General features: G+C 46.9%; 5 protein-coding genes across 5 annotated transcripts; 2 read left to right on the forward strand and 3 right to left on the reverse strand.

The window, feature by feature from the left end:
* Positions 1 to 723: 723 nt before the first annotated feature.
* EDB82DRAFT_123741 (uncharacterized protein) lies at positions 724 to 2,435 on the reverse strand. Its single transcript, XM_025733137.2, has 2 exons — positions 1,056 to 2,435; positions 724 to 917 (listed from the first exon to the last, which is right to left on the reverse strand). The coding sequence occupies exons 1-2, from the start codon at positions 2,328 to 2,330 to the stop codon at positions 888 to 890; spliced, it is 1,305 nt and encodes a 434-aa protein (XP_025584074.2). The 5' UTR covers positions 2,331 to 2,435; the 3' UTR covers positions 724 to 887.
* Positions 2,436 to 2,485: 50 nt separating this feature from the next.
* Positions 2,486 to 3,323, forward strand: EDB82DRAFT_494761 (uncharacterized protein). The gene is made up of 2 exons (XM_025733138.2): positions 2,486 to 2,832; positions 2,897 to 3,323. Exons 1-2 carry the CDS (start codon positions 2,687 to 2,689, stop codon positions 3,177 to 3,179), a joined length of 429 nt encoding a protein of 142 aa, XP_025584075.2. The 5' UTR covers positions 2,486 to 2,686; the 3' UTR covers positions 3,180 to 3,323.
* A 387-nt stretch (positions 3,324 to 3,710) lies between these two features.
* Positions 3,711 to 5,225, reverse strand: EDB82DRAFT_566044 (Alpha/Beta hydrolase protein; the record flags this gene model as incomplete). Its single annotated transcript, XM_065609819.1, has 2 exons — positions 3,711 to 5,063; positions 5,094 to 5,225. The coding sequence occupies 2 exons, from the start codon at positions 5,223 to 5,225 to the stop codon at positions 3,801 to 3,803; spliced, it is 1,395 nt and encodes a 464-aa protein (XP_065464496.1). The 3' UTR covers positions 3,711 to 3,800.
* A 1,529-nt stretch (positions 5,226 to 6,754) lies between these two features.
* EDB82DRAFT_494764 (heterokaryon incompatibility protein-domain-containing protein) lies at positions 6,755 to 9,351 on the forward strand. The gene has a single exon (XM_025733140.2). It carries the CDS (start codon positions 6,775 to 6,777, stop codon positions 9,244 to 9,246), a length of 2,472 nt encoding a protein of 823 aa, XP_025584077.2. The 5' UTR covers positions 6,755 to 6,774; the 3' UTR covers positions 9,247 to 9,351.
* A 4,056-nt stretch (positions 9,352 to 13,407) lies between these two features.
* On the reverse strand, positions 13,408 to 14,302 carry EDB82DRAFT_535102 (uncharacterized protein; the record flags this gene model as incomplete). The annotated part of the gene is made up of 3 exons (XM_025733144.2): positions 13,408 to 13,591; positions 13,644 to 14,033; positions 14,087 to 14,302. 3 exons carry the CDS (start codon positions 14,300 to 14,302, stop codon positions 13,457 to 13,459), a joined length of 741 nt encoding a protein of 246 aa, XP_025584080.2. The 3' UTR covers positions 13,408 to 13,456.
* Between the last annotated feature and the right edge of the window lie 508 nt (positions 14,303 to 14,810).

Consider the following 14,810-nt stretch of genomic DNA (forward strand, 5'->3'; position numbering starts at 1 on the left):
TTAATTCAATCAATTGTTTTCTTCTGTCTGGCTATATCATTTACCTCTAGGTAACAAAATGAAAAGGTCAACCTGGGATTATCTTCTTCCTGATAAACTCTTGGTCGGTAAGTGGGTACTTTTTTATTGAATATAGCATACTGTATGCTTCTGAGGTCAATAAGCTAATCATCCTCTGATTTAGAACACCTGACGAATAGTTTCATCCAATGCATCTAGTTGGTCTTTCTCCGACTACCTACAGACCTTCTTTCATACGCGTTCTTCTCTCCTCCGTCCAATTCTTCCACCTCTTGTAGCGTTCCATCCGCGCTTCTATGGCCTTCGGGGTTCTTCCCCAATACTCTACTTCGAGCTCACGGAATAGTTTGTCTATGTTCCATGACATCGACTCTCTATTGTCAACGAGCAAGACAATATTCTCCAGAACACTCTCATAGACAATCAAACCATTATCCATAGTGTAATAGTATGGTTCCAGTATCGTACTAATTTTTTTTTCCAAATAGTCCGTAAGACGCCTCTCTATAGTTTTAGGGTTCAAGTAACTTGAAGCCATGGTCTTTCAAGTCTTTCGACCGGCGAGCTTTCGGGTATAATAGTTGTTGGAGTTGTGGACGTAATAGCACTTATGGGCACTACCATCCACTGCACGATGAAACAGAGACGCTCTTATACTGAGATCCCGGATTCCCACTTGCCATATTGAATTGTCTTCTCTACAGAGAGAATATCGATGAGGTCGAAATCGAGCAGACTCAACTCAACCCAAATTTGCCAATAAACTTCAGAATGATTACTGATACGAGGAGGTTAGGGTTAGAGAGTGACGAAGACGAGATTGAAGAAGGGGACGATGTCAGTCCTAATAATAATAATAAAACGGTTTATGATAGAGAGGGTAAAAAGAGTAATAACTACTCAGAGCCTAGTTAATAATGTTATAAATCTCTGTGTATAGCTTTGTCATTCCCGGAGCTTAACCCCCATTTCTTAAGCAGTCTTTTGTCATCACCCGCCCACTCTTCCAACACGTCAACGCCATCATAACTTACCAAGATGATGATTCCTAATTCATCAAGGTCGTCGGGAAATGCCGCCTTGATGCCTTCATGGAAACTCGAGATAGTTAACTCGACCCAAGGATTTTGCCCTCTTGCTTGGTGCCACTCTGCTGGCGACCTTGCTTCCCATATAACGACTTGTCCTGTAAAGCCCAGCTTGGCCATCCTCGCACTGGGTTGGTACCAGCCAAATCTAAGAAAGGTGTAGATGCCGTCCAGCAGCTCCGCAAAGATCATAGTACGTCGGATGCTTTCTGCTTGGACCCAGTCTTTCCAGACGGAAAGATCGAGTTGTGTACCGTTGGAAAAGTTGTCCCACCGCCACTGGGTCTGTTCTTCCAAGATATCGACCCATCTGGCAAGCGACTTGGCGTCTAGCTCTGCCTGTGTCTGCTGTGCAATGTCCCCAGTTGAAAATAGCCGCATACACTGGTAAATAAGCATGGCCTGTACAGCTGGTAGGAGGTTAAGATTTATGGTCGAATGAGAACTGGGCGGCGTCAGGGAAATGGCTGTCTCTGTAGCTTCTATAAGCAGTCCTACCCGCCTCGCAATCTCTGACCAAATAAGCGACTCATTTGCCGAGTTGCGTGTCATGTTTAGGGAGCAAGCAGCGAAAGCGTCTCTCAATATAGCAGAGCTGCCGACATGAGAGTGGTGGATGAAGGATGTTTGTCCCGTTTCTGCCAAAGTCCTAACCTGACGGTCTAGGCGACTGGCAGCATACTCTGCACGTGCATGAAAGATCTTGTCTGTATAAATGGAGCTACTGCTGGTTCCTTGGATAGGTGCTGGTGGGATACCAATGTTATGTGGAGGTTGGGGCCCATATACATGTGAGCCCGCATTTGCATATGACTTGTCGAGGAATAGAAGTTGGGGACCTGGGGCAAGGAATGATATGGTTCTCCCTCGGCCGGCAATCTCATCTACTAGAGGTACTAGGTCCGTAGAGAGAGTCAAGGGAGCTGGGCAAAATGTGGCATCATTATTGGTATGGTATCCTCCTGGCCCGGGCAAGTCGTGACTCGACTGAAAGGTTTCGGTATTGCCGCCTTGATCAGGATAATCATGTGGACTTTCTTGCGGTATCCAAAGACTTGGGTTGGTGGTTTCTGCCACCTCTTGGGCTTCTTGGGGTGATATCCAAGCATACACACAGGTGACTCGCCTTGCAAGACAGCGCCCACAGTGCGGGAACCCGAGGTCGCACCGCCTTTTACCCCGGGCACAAGCGGCGCAGGACTTTCGTCTTGATGATATCATGCTTCTGTGAGACGAAAATATGACGCTTTGCCGAGATGTTGACTGGTTACGGCTAGAAAGATGGAGTCAGGGCGCGAAGATACATGGTATTTGAAAAAGGAGTCGGTCAGTGCTGAACTCGGCACTCCCGGCCTGATGCTTATGCGGGGCCTAGCTAACTAACATGCGGAGTTCCGCACGCTAGACTAAACCTTCATGTGGATCCATTCCCGACTCAATCGCCCATATTGAAGCCGGAGACTTGACCAATGGGTATAAATATGTGCTCGCGAGCTGTCCAAGTGCAACTTTCTTGAATCATCTTTAGACAACTTCATCACTTCCCAAATTTCATTTACAACTCGTTTTTAGTCACCATGACCAACACTTTCGAACCCACTCGTGCCTCTTCTGTCCTGGGCAAATGGGTTGAGGAACTTTACAACAGCATCTTCGTTCAGCCAGATGACCAGGTGTCGACGAATGCTTTCAAGAATCATGTTACAGAGGACTTTATTGCGAGGTAAGTTACATGTTGAACGGTTCCACCTGAGGTAAAACGGAGCTGAACTAATCGTGCCACTAAGAATCAACCATGATCAATTCACGCGTCAAACCTTCATGGAAGCCGTTCTGAAATTTCGTGTCGATAATACCACGAGTATTCAGAGCACTAGGGACATACAAATCTGGGAGGCATCTGACGGATCTGCCGCTGGGTGTGTCGCACAGTACATGCATTTCACCGACACCAATAAGGAGACTGGCGTTGGTACCAAGTCATCTACGTTGCTCATCGCGAGTATCAAGTTTATTGATGGGCAGAGAAAGTTGGTTGACTTGACCGAGGTGCTGAAGCCATCTGAGTAGGATGTAACATACCAACAGTCAGGTTCTAGCGGGGGTCGCTCCTTGAGCCTCTGTACTACGTACAAATAAAAGGGCGTGAGCCATGCATGTTCGTGTGCAAGTGATTACATAAGTTCTGAAGATGGCCTTTGGTGTAGGGTAAACAATGAGGATACGATTGACGTAGAGCGCTTCTGTGTTTTTGTTAATAATTGCCTAGATGGCTTCGGATGCTTATTTACTAATAACAGATTCTGCGTCAGCATCGCCGCCTGCCTAGTCCTGGGCCGTGGCATCTTGCCGGACCCTTACTGCATTAACGACAGCTTTGAGGAGGGCGACGCCCCCGCCAGCATAGATTAATCTAGTAGAATAAAAGTAGCTGCTTGCGCTGGTAGCGGAAGCCGAGGTCGTCCGAGATACGACCTATTTCTTGGGTAACTTGGTCAATACAGCAGAATTTTAAATGTAGCACACAGAGCCAGGCTGCGATGTCTCGACAGTCACAAGCATATATGCAATCACAGGGGAACCTTATAACGAAGTAATATAGCCATCTACTATCAGTATGTTATAGACGGTGATTGCACGACGGTCATCACCAGTTTTCTGCTTCACGTCTAGTTTGCCCCTTGCTGGAGGTTATGTCCGTTCAATGCCCTCAAAGGTTCGGAGAACGTCGGCCGCATGGATGGTCGGGTCGTACGGGGGGTTACCGATGCCGTGCGTGGTAGGTTCTCCAGCCACAGTTTTCCAAAGCCGGTCATGATTACCTTCTGCGAAGTCCAGGAGTGCGTCGCGGACGAAGATGTCCTGCTTGGCTTGCTCCTCACTGCTTTTAGGGCGTTGCTGCCCTACAATGCCGTACATCTCCGTGCCGTGTACGGCTGGCGCATCTTGGACGGGGCCGATGCTGAGTAGATGGACATTGCCGCCCGCGGCGGAATGCGCGAGTGCTGCGCGCGCAGCTGGAAGCGTGAAGAAGTAATCGGTGAGAAGAGCCCCGCGGACCTCGACTGGAGTGCGTCCGTCGACGTCGTAGGCTGCAACGAGTTTCTTAGCACGACTTCGGGGTATACGCGACTTGGTAACAAGCTCATCGACCAAGTTGTCGATGCTGCCAGGGTCGAACTTTTCAGTCGCATTAATGACCCACCAATCGGCCTCGTTCGTTGCAGTGCTGAGGAGAATGTCGACATCTCGATGACGGCCTGAAGCGAGCACACGCAGTGGCGTGTCAATGAGAACTGCCCCGGGCTGGGAGTGATCGTTTACGATACCGATGGTCGTGTTATCGACGCCGTGTCTGTCGCCAATGTCGCGCGGGCTGACCTTGATGAGCGTCTCGGCGAGCAGTGTTGCGTCTACAGTCAGCAGCTGTTCAGGGTCGTCGGCAATGCCCAGTTCGATGAGGACCTTGATCGCCAGCTCCTCGGCCCACCATGCCGGAACAATGCGGGATGCACCGCCGGAGAAGGCGGCGAGACGCCGGTACAGACCGTTGGCAGCCGGGGCTGCGATGAGCCCCATGGTCGAGTACGCTCCAGCGCTGTGGCCGGCGACAGTGACTTGCTGCGGGTCCCCGCCAAAGCGAGCGATGTTCTCCTGTATCCATCGCAGCGCGCTGATGATGTCCTGCAGGCCGAGGTTGGTCGCTTCGGCTAAGACGCCGCCGTACTGAGACAGTGATAACCAGCCGAGCGGTCCGAGACGGTAGTTCAGAGACACACCGACGGCGCGGCCAGTTGCAGCCAGACCCGAGGCGTTGGAGGTCGTCGTCGTGTTTGCACCGATTTCGAACCCGCCACCGAAGATGTAAACGATCACGGGAAGTTTGGCTCTGCGTGCGTTTTCGGGGGCCCAGATGTTGAGATTCAGACAATCCTCGCTCAGTCCGTTGTCGGCCTCGAGCCAGTCGGTATTGCCGGCTTACACTGGCGCTGGCCCTTTCTGATTGTAGGGCAGATCTGGGTTAAAAGGGAGCAAGACAGACCGACGAAAGCGTTTTGCCTTGGCGTAGGGGATGCCCAACCATGAGCGGACCGAACAAATGGCGGCACTGTTCATATTGACAAGATCCTTGAATTAGCTATGGTGGGTTAAGAAACTTTGAGAAGCTATGAAATAGTGCTTGACATAGACGAGTAATCAATGAAATTGCGAGACGCGACTGAAGGTTAAAGCACTCCCCACCGTATATATACCTTGCCAGCAACGCTTAGTTATGCCGCTGTAAATAGATGCCGGGATGAAGGGAATGGGCGGTTAAGATTGGCAGTTACATTATTACCGCATTGGGATCGGCACTTGAAAACACTTCCCGTGTCATAGGTCAGCGAAAGGGCGCCTCAGGTCATTAACACCGCCCGCTCCGTTTGCACCCGCGTTCACATAACGACCTTGAGACTACTTTAATTCAGCATGGCTACCCGCTATCATTCGTAACCTCGCAAGTACCCTCGACATCCACATGTGCAGGCCACCAAGAGCACTTAACCGCTTCCCCCCCCTCCCCTATCATAAGTCACCCTGCACCATGAGCATTGAGGAGTACAATGACCACATCGCCAACACAAGGACGCACTAGAGCAGCTGTGCGCGGTTACATTGACGCAAGAATTTGGACAGAGATGGGCAGAGACACCATTGATAATTAGGAGCTGCACTATTTGTGTTTGCTATTATGAGTCAGGTTCATAAGGCATGCAGGAACAAGCTTTAGTAGTACCAGGCATGATCCATATTCCATCATCGGATCCTTTTCGTCGATGGAAAGCACTGTGCCAAGCATAGAATAGAGAATGTAGGGTGCACAGAACTCAACGTCCTCCTCTTGAACCTTAGATTTGATTGCGTTATATGGAACCTCACTCTCCGAATTTATAATCTTTGGAAATATAACTAATGTACGCGATAAGCGAGCAGGATAAAAATCCTCCACTTTATATTATTACTATCTGATTAATGAATTGCGGCAACCCTACTAGCTAATCCATATGTAAAGTAATCGGCTTTTGTGGTTTTAAACATGATGTTAATGATATGGCGTTACTTGTGTGGCAATGTTTGTGAAATTGCTTCCTTACAGATAACAATGCTGTCTTGGATAACATCGCCTCATCCTCTAAACTATCGAGTCCTGTCAGCTTGAAACTTCCACAAAAGAGACGCCGTACCCTATCTTATAGTCCTAGCTATGTATCTTCGTTTATGTCTCAGGCATCTTTCTTCAGAGGGGGGGGTACGTGGTACATGCTCCTTCAATTCAGCCAGGGCAGTAGCTTTGCTGTCACTAATAATTGCATTTCCAAGCTTGTATACCATTTCCCAATAAACAAGGGTTCGTTTATCATATGCTTTGTTTTGTTCTTGCTGCAGGCTCAGCCACCCTGCACTGTATCCCACGTAATAAGATAATTAAAAATAGATAGACCTGCAACTTCTATTGGCTAAGACAAGTGGGTGGGGCTGCTTTGGGGGCCTTCTCTTCAACAGCTACGGAAGCAGATTGCGGTAAGGCAGACTGGTTTCATAAAGCATCACATAAATATCACGCAGTATTAATACAACCATCGCGCATACAATATTTGGTATACAGGTGATTTTAGCGCAAGATATGATAATGGACATTCCTTTTGAATACAAAAGTTTTAAATACGATGCACTTTCATCACCAACCTCCATCCGCCTCCTCCGGCCAATAAAGCGATTTCAAGATGCTGAACAACGTTCTATCAACGGCGTCCCCTTGATGGAATTTCTGCTTGAGACATCAGAGCATGACCGACGCCCTCCGTACCAGGCACTATCTTACACTTGGGGCAACCCGAAAGAGGCTGAATTTGGATTACCCCAAACCGAGTCGTCAGATCGATATTCCATCCGGCACATGTATACCATAGTTGTCAACGGCCGCTTATTTTATGTTCGAAAGAATCTCTATGAAGCCCTGTATAGAATCCAGGAGCGCATGGTAGAGCCGAACAGTATTGATGACCGATGTTATGCTTTCAACAAGACGAAGCTTATACAAGCTGCCGAGGACGGCAACTTACACCAGGTCACGGAAAGCCTCGATTCAGGTGCCAACCACCACTGTCAGGATAACTTCGGCGAGACCGCTTTGCATTATGCAGCAGAGAATGGATATGCAGAAATCGTCAAGCTTCTTCTTCTCAGAGGTGCAAGCCAAAATATTCGAGATTCAACCGGGCGTGATCCATTGGGCTGTTGTTTGCAACGGAAGCGGCGTCAATGGCAGGAAACCGCCCAGATACTGCGATCTTGGGATGAGCAGGACATAGACAGGCCAAACCCAACAAAACCTACGACTCTCACAGGACAACCTCTTTGGATCGATGCAATTTGTATCAGTCAAGACGACATTCCAGAGCGTAACAGCCAAGTTGCAATGATGTCGCAAATCTACGGATCTGCACAAAGTGTCTTGGCATGGCTAGGAGAGGTGGACGATACCACCCAATTGGCTTGCAATGTATTATCGTCTGAGATGCCTGGCCCCGAAGAGTACATGTACTCTTTCAGACGCTTGAATGCCTATCGCAGAGGAGAGAAACTCGACTTGGATGAGAAACCTGATGGTGTTATACTATCTGTCAGGGAGTTCCTAGCCATCAGAAGTCTATTCACCCGTTTGTGGTTTTCTCGGACATGGGTGATTCAAGAAGTGTCTCTTGCCAAACAGATCGATATGATGTGCGGACCGTTTCATTTCAGCTGGATGAAACTGTTTGACCTCATTTTTGGCCGGTTCGGCGATAACAGAACTGGCATGATCCTGAGCTGCGGTGGACCAGCTATTAAATTTGGCAGAGCGGTACCAGGCACAGAAATCCTTTCCCTTTTTGATATCAGGATTCGAACTAGACCCGAGTGCAAAGAGGCAAAAGCAAGAGGACGATGGGTATTTGAGAAGCTCCCCAAACAAAAGCTAAGTCTCTCTGCAATGATTATCCTCTCCTGGAATTTCGGTGTTTCCGACCCGCGGGATAGGATATTCGCATTGCTAGCTATTTCGCGGCCATTGAAAGGCATCTCGGCGGATTACTCAAAATCAACCACGGAGGTCTTCACTGATATGGCTAGACTCCTTATTCAAGCAGAAGGAGACAATAGCGTTCCGAACTGGGCCCACAAGGTGGATGACTTGGAACCGTTGGAATCACTGTCTCTTGTTCAGCCACCTTCCTCTTTCACATATCAATCAACTACCATTTCGTTAAACAAACCTCAACATAGCCGCCCTTTGGACTTGCCGTCGTGGGTTCCGATGTTTAATATCCAATTGGTTTCATGGAGAATTTACAATAGAAAATACAATGCTTCACGGGATCGTCAGGCTATTTTCTATCCATCGTTACCAGGAATACTCAAGCTCGATGGCTTGGTAGTCGACACGATTGCTGAGTTGGAGGAACCGCCATTAATGACGTTTTACGAACGCCTGATACATGACAATGCAATAGAAAAATGGTTGGGAATCGTGTCACGGCTCTCAGCTGTCTATCCCACTGGCGAAAGTCACGTCGAAGCACTATGGCGAACTATCGTGCAAGACAAACGCGACAATGAAGATACAGATGTGTCAAAGGACCGGTTCAAAGTTATCTTACTTCAATGTATCGTCGAACATCGGCGTCGGAACTCCAGTGATGATCATTTGTCGCTTTGCAATGTCTTGGACGAGTTACGAAAAGGAGACTCGGGCAATTTGCTTCCATCAGCCTTGGATGTGATGACTAGTAACGAAGGTCTTCATGATAGAACCGAGCTAGGGGTTGAGAGGCTCTCAGAGACCTCCGAGCAGGTCTTTAGATCTGGCATGATGAATAATCTTACAGAACGGTGTCTGCTGCGAACAGAAGGAGGGTATTTAGGGGTTTCATCAAAGGTAGCTCAGCCGAAGGATTGCGTGGTTCTTCTAGCTGGTGGACGAACGCCATATATCCTTCGGCCGATTGGCGAGAATCAGTTTATGTTTATAGGTGAGGCTTATGTTCATGGAATGATGTTTGGGGAGACCCTCGAAGGACAGAATCATGACTTTTGTACTTTCGAGATTAAGTAGCTAGATCTGTGCGTAGGAGGTAGGGTTACTGAGAACACGAAGTTCCAAGCGTTCACTTGTATCCATACTATAATTTCGTCCCCACATAGTTATTTACAACCTGTACAAATTTCCCTAAACAGTATCTTCATTACCACTACCATCATCGCTGGTACTGTTATCGTATTCACTACTTGTATTGCTCCTGTAACACCACTCACAGAATGGCTTCGTGTCGGACAAAGATTCGATCTCAGGTAAAGATTCCTCCTCAAATAGTGATGTAGTGTCGTCTTCTGAGTCGTCAAACCCCGTCAGCTTGAAATTGTCACCGAGGAGACGCAAAACCCTTTTCGGTAGTATATCTAGCTAAATGTTATCTCATGTGCCTTAGGATCTTCTTAAGAGGTACTTACATCACTCTACACCAGATGAAGCCTTAAACCCCCTAAACGCCTGGTGCTGCTCTATATCCCTCATAACTTGCGGGTGAGGGTCATATAGCTCAGATATACGCTGTCGCCAATAGCACTTAATAAGCTCCTCAAACGCCATGTGGCATGAACATTCTTTCATTAGCTCTGACTTCAACTCTGACATTAAGTCTTCAAGTAAACGTGTGTTTGATGCTTCTTCGGCGCAGGAACGAACTTGTTGAACCCTTTCGGCTCTGCAACGAAATATTGCAGCAGGCTTGGAGCTCACTGTAGAAACTAGGTCTCGGACGATGTCCTCGCTGATATTCTGAAATGTGCAGCATGTATGAGTCATGTCAAGGGCCTCAAACGTAAGAAGACCTAAGAGCTCAATGAGGAAACCATTAAGACCCTCAGCCTTGACGTTAGTAAACAATTCAGATATCCCATGGTGAAAGATGATGTGTCGCAGTATATCGAAGTCCATTTGTATACCGGGTCGGGTCTCGTCAAGATGAGACTTTAGAAGTAGCTTCATAGGTGAACAACCATGATTTGTCATGTTACACCAACAGTCACATTCATCCTCAACTTGAACACTTGACAGTTTCTTAATTAGGTGCCAGGCGTTTGCTTCACGCTCGGGAGAATATGGTTTATAAAAAGCACCAGACATAGCGCCGATATAGTGATAGCCAGTAGAGGAAAGGTTGAATCCTAGTTTGAGCGGGTCTCTTGTTGTGACGCCAAGGAATCCATTATCACGCATCCAGAATTATGAGTTCAAGAAGATGATAATGTGTGAGTGGCTAGGAGGGTTGAATAGACGATGGCGATACGTCGTCGCGGGAAGAAGGCCAATGTTGTCATGAAACGTCCCATGTTGGAATCCGTTATCCCAAAAAAATTGGGAAACGCTGAAACAGGATGCCATTGCAGGAATAGATTGACTTGTAGTCCTTTTCCACCCGAAGACTTGAATGAACCATAATGCTCGCCTTGTCGAGGGAATCACAAATGCGAGCTGCTGCTATGTCGGCAAAGGCTACCGTGGTGCCCTCAAGGAATTTACCAAGCCTTTCCTGTGCCAACTTTAGTAAACTTAGTCTTCGCTTTGCAAGATAAGACGCTATTGCTGCCATGCACTCTTGTGTAGAACCCCAAAAGGCATGGGCTGCCGACCTAGAGAGCTCAAGACGACAATTCTTTTCCATGAAAAGGCTGACGCATTCAGCATTACTACGCCAACACGCAAAAATAACTGTAGGGAAATATCTCTGAGGGGACGTGTCCTTATTCAAGAACCTTTCTGCCTCAGTTGACAGTAGGTATCGCAACCCCTCAGGCCAATCGGCAACCAAGTGCAGAATTGTGTACCATTCAATGGACGAATCGACATTGATCAACAATATTAATTCCAATATCGAGCTAGGTGACTTGGAGACACATTTGATGAGGTCATCGAGCGACCGTAAGGCAATTGCCCGATGTAACGGCGATAGATCCTCAGCTATAAAATTATATCAGCCAATCTTACATATACAGTTCTATCCGAAAATGACGACGGGAGAGATACCAACTAACCAGATTGAATGAAACCCTTGAGAATATCACTTGTTCCGGCCATAGATAGCTTATGGATATAGGAAGAGTTTAGATGTGCCACCTTTGCCATGAAGCATAAGAGTTCATGGGCGTTCTGAGCCTGTGGCTGAGTTGGATTCAAATCTTCTCAGCAATCCTTTTCCAATAAAATTGTAGAGAACCTCTTTCTGTCAGTATCGTCATTAATCTCGAGTAGTTTCTGGAATAACCGCAGAACAGTCCAGAGAACTCGACTGTCTTCTATCATTTCGTCAAGTAAGACATAGTCGTCACCAACCTCTAGGAATGCGTAAAAGAACATCTGATTAAAGTCAGTGGATATAACGAAGTTCAATTCGCGATTTTCTTACCTCTGCATGACTCACATCATCCTCATCTCCGTCGTATGGAGAGGCTGTTCGGTCCCTGTACATTGAAAATACTCGGCGTTCCATCGTTTCCATGTCTTGAACTATTTTTGTTCCCGGCCTCGATTTAATGTCCCATTCCCAGATTTCATCAAACATTTGGCTAACAGGACTGTGAACGCTAGGGACAATATTCTTATACCGCACTGACATGCCAGGTTTGCAGATTCCAGCAGTGTATTCAAAGCATGCAATAGCTATGCGGGCGGAAAACCAAGCCACATTGTATGGGAGCTGTGCCAAGACTGTTCGTTTCATGCTTCGATGTATGCCGAAGAATTCGCAGTCTCGGTGGTTCCGATCTTGTTCTTCATATTCAAACCTTAAATGCCAGAGCGTGAATGACGTTCTCGACGTAGGTATAGTTGAAGCACAATTACATGTCCTGTACAGCCGCACTGGCATCAAAGAGTATCTCTAACCAGTCTCTCTAATTGGCTTTCACAAAGTCTGGATCCCGGAAGAAGTTGCTTACATAGGAATATATTTTGCTTTCATCTTCAGTCAAGATAGACTTTGCATCCACAGGACAATCATATGGAGACAATTCGTCAGAGAAATCTAGTTCGACGTGATTCATTGTGTTGGTCTCGCCCCCCTTAGAATCGTCCCAAAACATAGAAAAGTTGAGCCCGGAATGTCGGTCTTTCGAGAGCTCATTTGTTATTTTGACCTTGCCCGACTTGAGGTCGTTCCTATACGAGAGAAGGCCAACCTTGGAAAGTTGGCGTTTACACTTTCTAGTCTAAAGTTGGCGGAACATAAACTCGTCGTAAGCAATCAGATGGAGTGGGCTTATTTTGACGCCAAATGCACTGAATATCGTGATTCCATCGCTCTAAGGCACGTTCTGAATGCCTAGTAGTTTGTAGCACAGGACGATGCCCCGGCGTAGAAAGCGAGAGCGCGAATTTTGCCAGCGGTAATCTGGGCCAGAACCTCCGACTATTCTCGTTCCTTTATTCATCTTTTCTAGTAAATTACCATGATTACCAGTGAGTTAAGCATCTCTGCCAATTCAAGGTAGATCTAAGAGAAGAGACCCCAGTAGCAGCGCACGAAATGTGTCCCCATCGAGACAGAGTTGTTCAATGGATAAAATGCCAAGGCGTCATGGATGCTTCTCGCAAAGCTGTTTAGAGTCGAGTGAAGCAGTGATGTTCACCTCAACGACTCCATCCTGGGTGCCAGTTATGCGACAAATTGAGAGCTCATGAGAACTCTCTAACATGTTTTCTGTTTTATGGGTAACTACGCGCTGAAAGTTAAAAGGGCCGGGGAAGAAAGTTGCCGGAATGGTCTTTCCAAGATATCTTTCAATACGTCCGATAGTCGGGTTTATTTCTGATTTGTGGAAGACGTCGACCAAGGCTCCAAAATCAGCAGCTGACATGTCGTCCATAGTTGCGAAACGGAACTGAATATCCACATTATATGCAAAAGCAACAAGTGGGCCATAGAATCGACGGCTCAAAGGACCAGATAGAGCAAGAACTGTCTCATCGAAACCGTTATGGATAAGCCACAACTGCTAGACCACTGACTTTGATATCTAGAATTTATCAAATCCTTACGAAAGAGAGCTGCGCTGCTCGGAAGTTTAGGAGAGAAAATAAGGAATTCTTTAAAAAGCTGAGTACGGAGTTTCCCTCGAAGAACCTATGATACTCAGGAATGGTTTTGCTACGGAAACCTGAAGACTTCTGATGGGCCACAACATTTTGGGAAATATCCTTCCAATCCAAACGCCAACTCATCAGTTGACCATTACTTTGTGATGAATGTAACTTAAATTTGCTATGCTCACACTTGTTCGTCGGCGTTGAGCGTGGTCGTAGACCTGCGCCTCGCCATGGTGAGCCGGTGCTGACAAAGACTTCCACAGAATATGAAGTTGAGAACAACCAGCCCACAGCCACACAATGTCAGGCCATATACCTATTACCAATCAGTCTGTGGATAAGTTAGAATTCCTACTAATGACACATACCTCTTCTGAAGTCTTGACGCCTGACGAGCCAAAAACCGGAGTGAGTAAATGTAGTGCATATCCAGTCACAAAGAACACCCACGAATAACTCATAAGCATGGTGGGACATTGCCAGAACCACAGCATCTTGAAGCTTATTTTCTTCATATCTTTTTGTTGCCCTTTTACTGGCCGCAGGAAAAGACTAAGCGCCACTTCAATTTGTTTATCTTCAAACTCTTGATCGGCCTTTTCCGGCAGATATCGGAGGAGCCTTTGATGAGCGGAACTAATAAGCGCGAAAATGGAGAAGAATAAGCCCCAGTTCCAAAACATCTTGGTAGCCCATATCGCCTTTTCTGTGGTAGGCCATGAGAATACGCCTATTGCTGCTGCGCCTGACAAGGTTGCCTTGAAGAACATGAGTAAGCTCGTGCTTCATTACCATTGGTGGTTGGAATTACCGCTCCTTGAACGAATCGCAGTTCGGCTTCCTTGAGCTTACGGAACTGAACTAATGACGCAATCGTATCTATCTTGTTCTGGTTGTAATCTTGATGGGCAGCGATTCTCCGAACGGGTGATCTAGTATGGTGGTCATATGCACCAGGATATGTGAAAGTCAAGAAATTGAAGAAAAGACAACGCATCAACAAGAGGAATTTTCGACATTTCGTCATGTTTGAGAATAAATGCTTTGTTTTGGAGACTGCTGTTTCTGTCATTTCGGCGGGAGGTAGAGATTCTGAAGCCACTTCCCCATGGATGTCGCTGAGATCCAATTACAAAATATTGGATTAATGCGTCTACATGTTATTCGTTCGCCCATCTTTAATTTATGCACTGGCATATGGATGCAAACAGATCTGACATCTTATGGGGCTCTTCGGCGAAGCCGGTAAAGGAAAACAATGAAAGGCCCCAGACCTTGCGCGTCTACCGCGTCAATCACCTCATCCGCGGGGATAAACCACACTGCACCTGATATCGTCTTACAACATGATTGGTGATAGAACGAGAACGTGGCGAGTGTCTGACCACATGTCAGCGACTGCCTAGAGGGCGCATCACTAGACCAAACAGGTGCATATGCACTGCCTCTATTCTTTTGAAGAGAGGTTCTGACATCCTAGGTCAAATCTTTGACATGTAAACTGACTCTTGCTCAAAACCGAAGAGACGAAACAA

This window comes from Fusarium venenatum (genome assembly GCF_020744135.1).
Source record: "Fusarium venenatum strain MPI-CAGE-CH-0201 chromosome Unknown EDB82scaffold_2, whole genome shotgun sequence".
NCBI lineage: Eukaryota > Fungi > Ascomycota > Sordariomycetes > Hypocreales > Nectriaceae > Fusarium > Fusarium venenatum.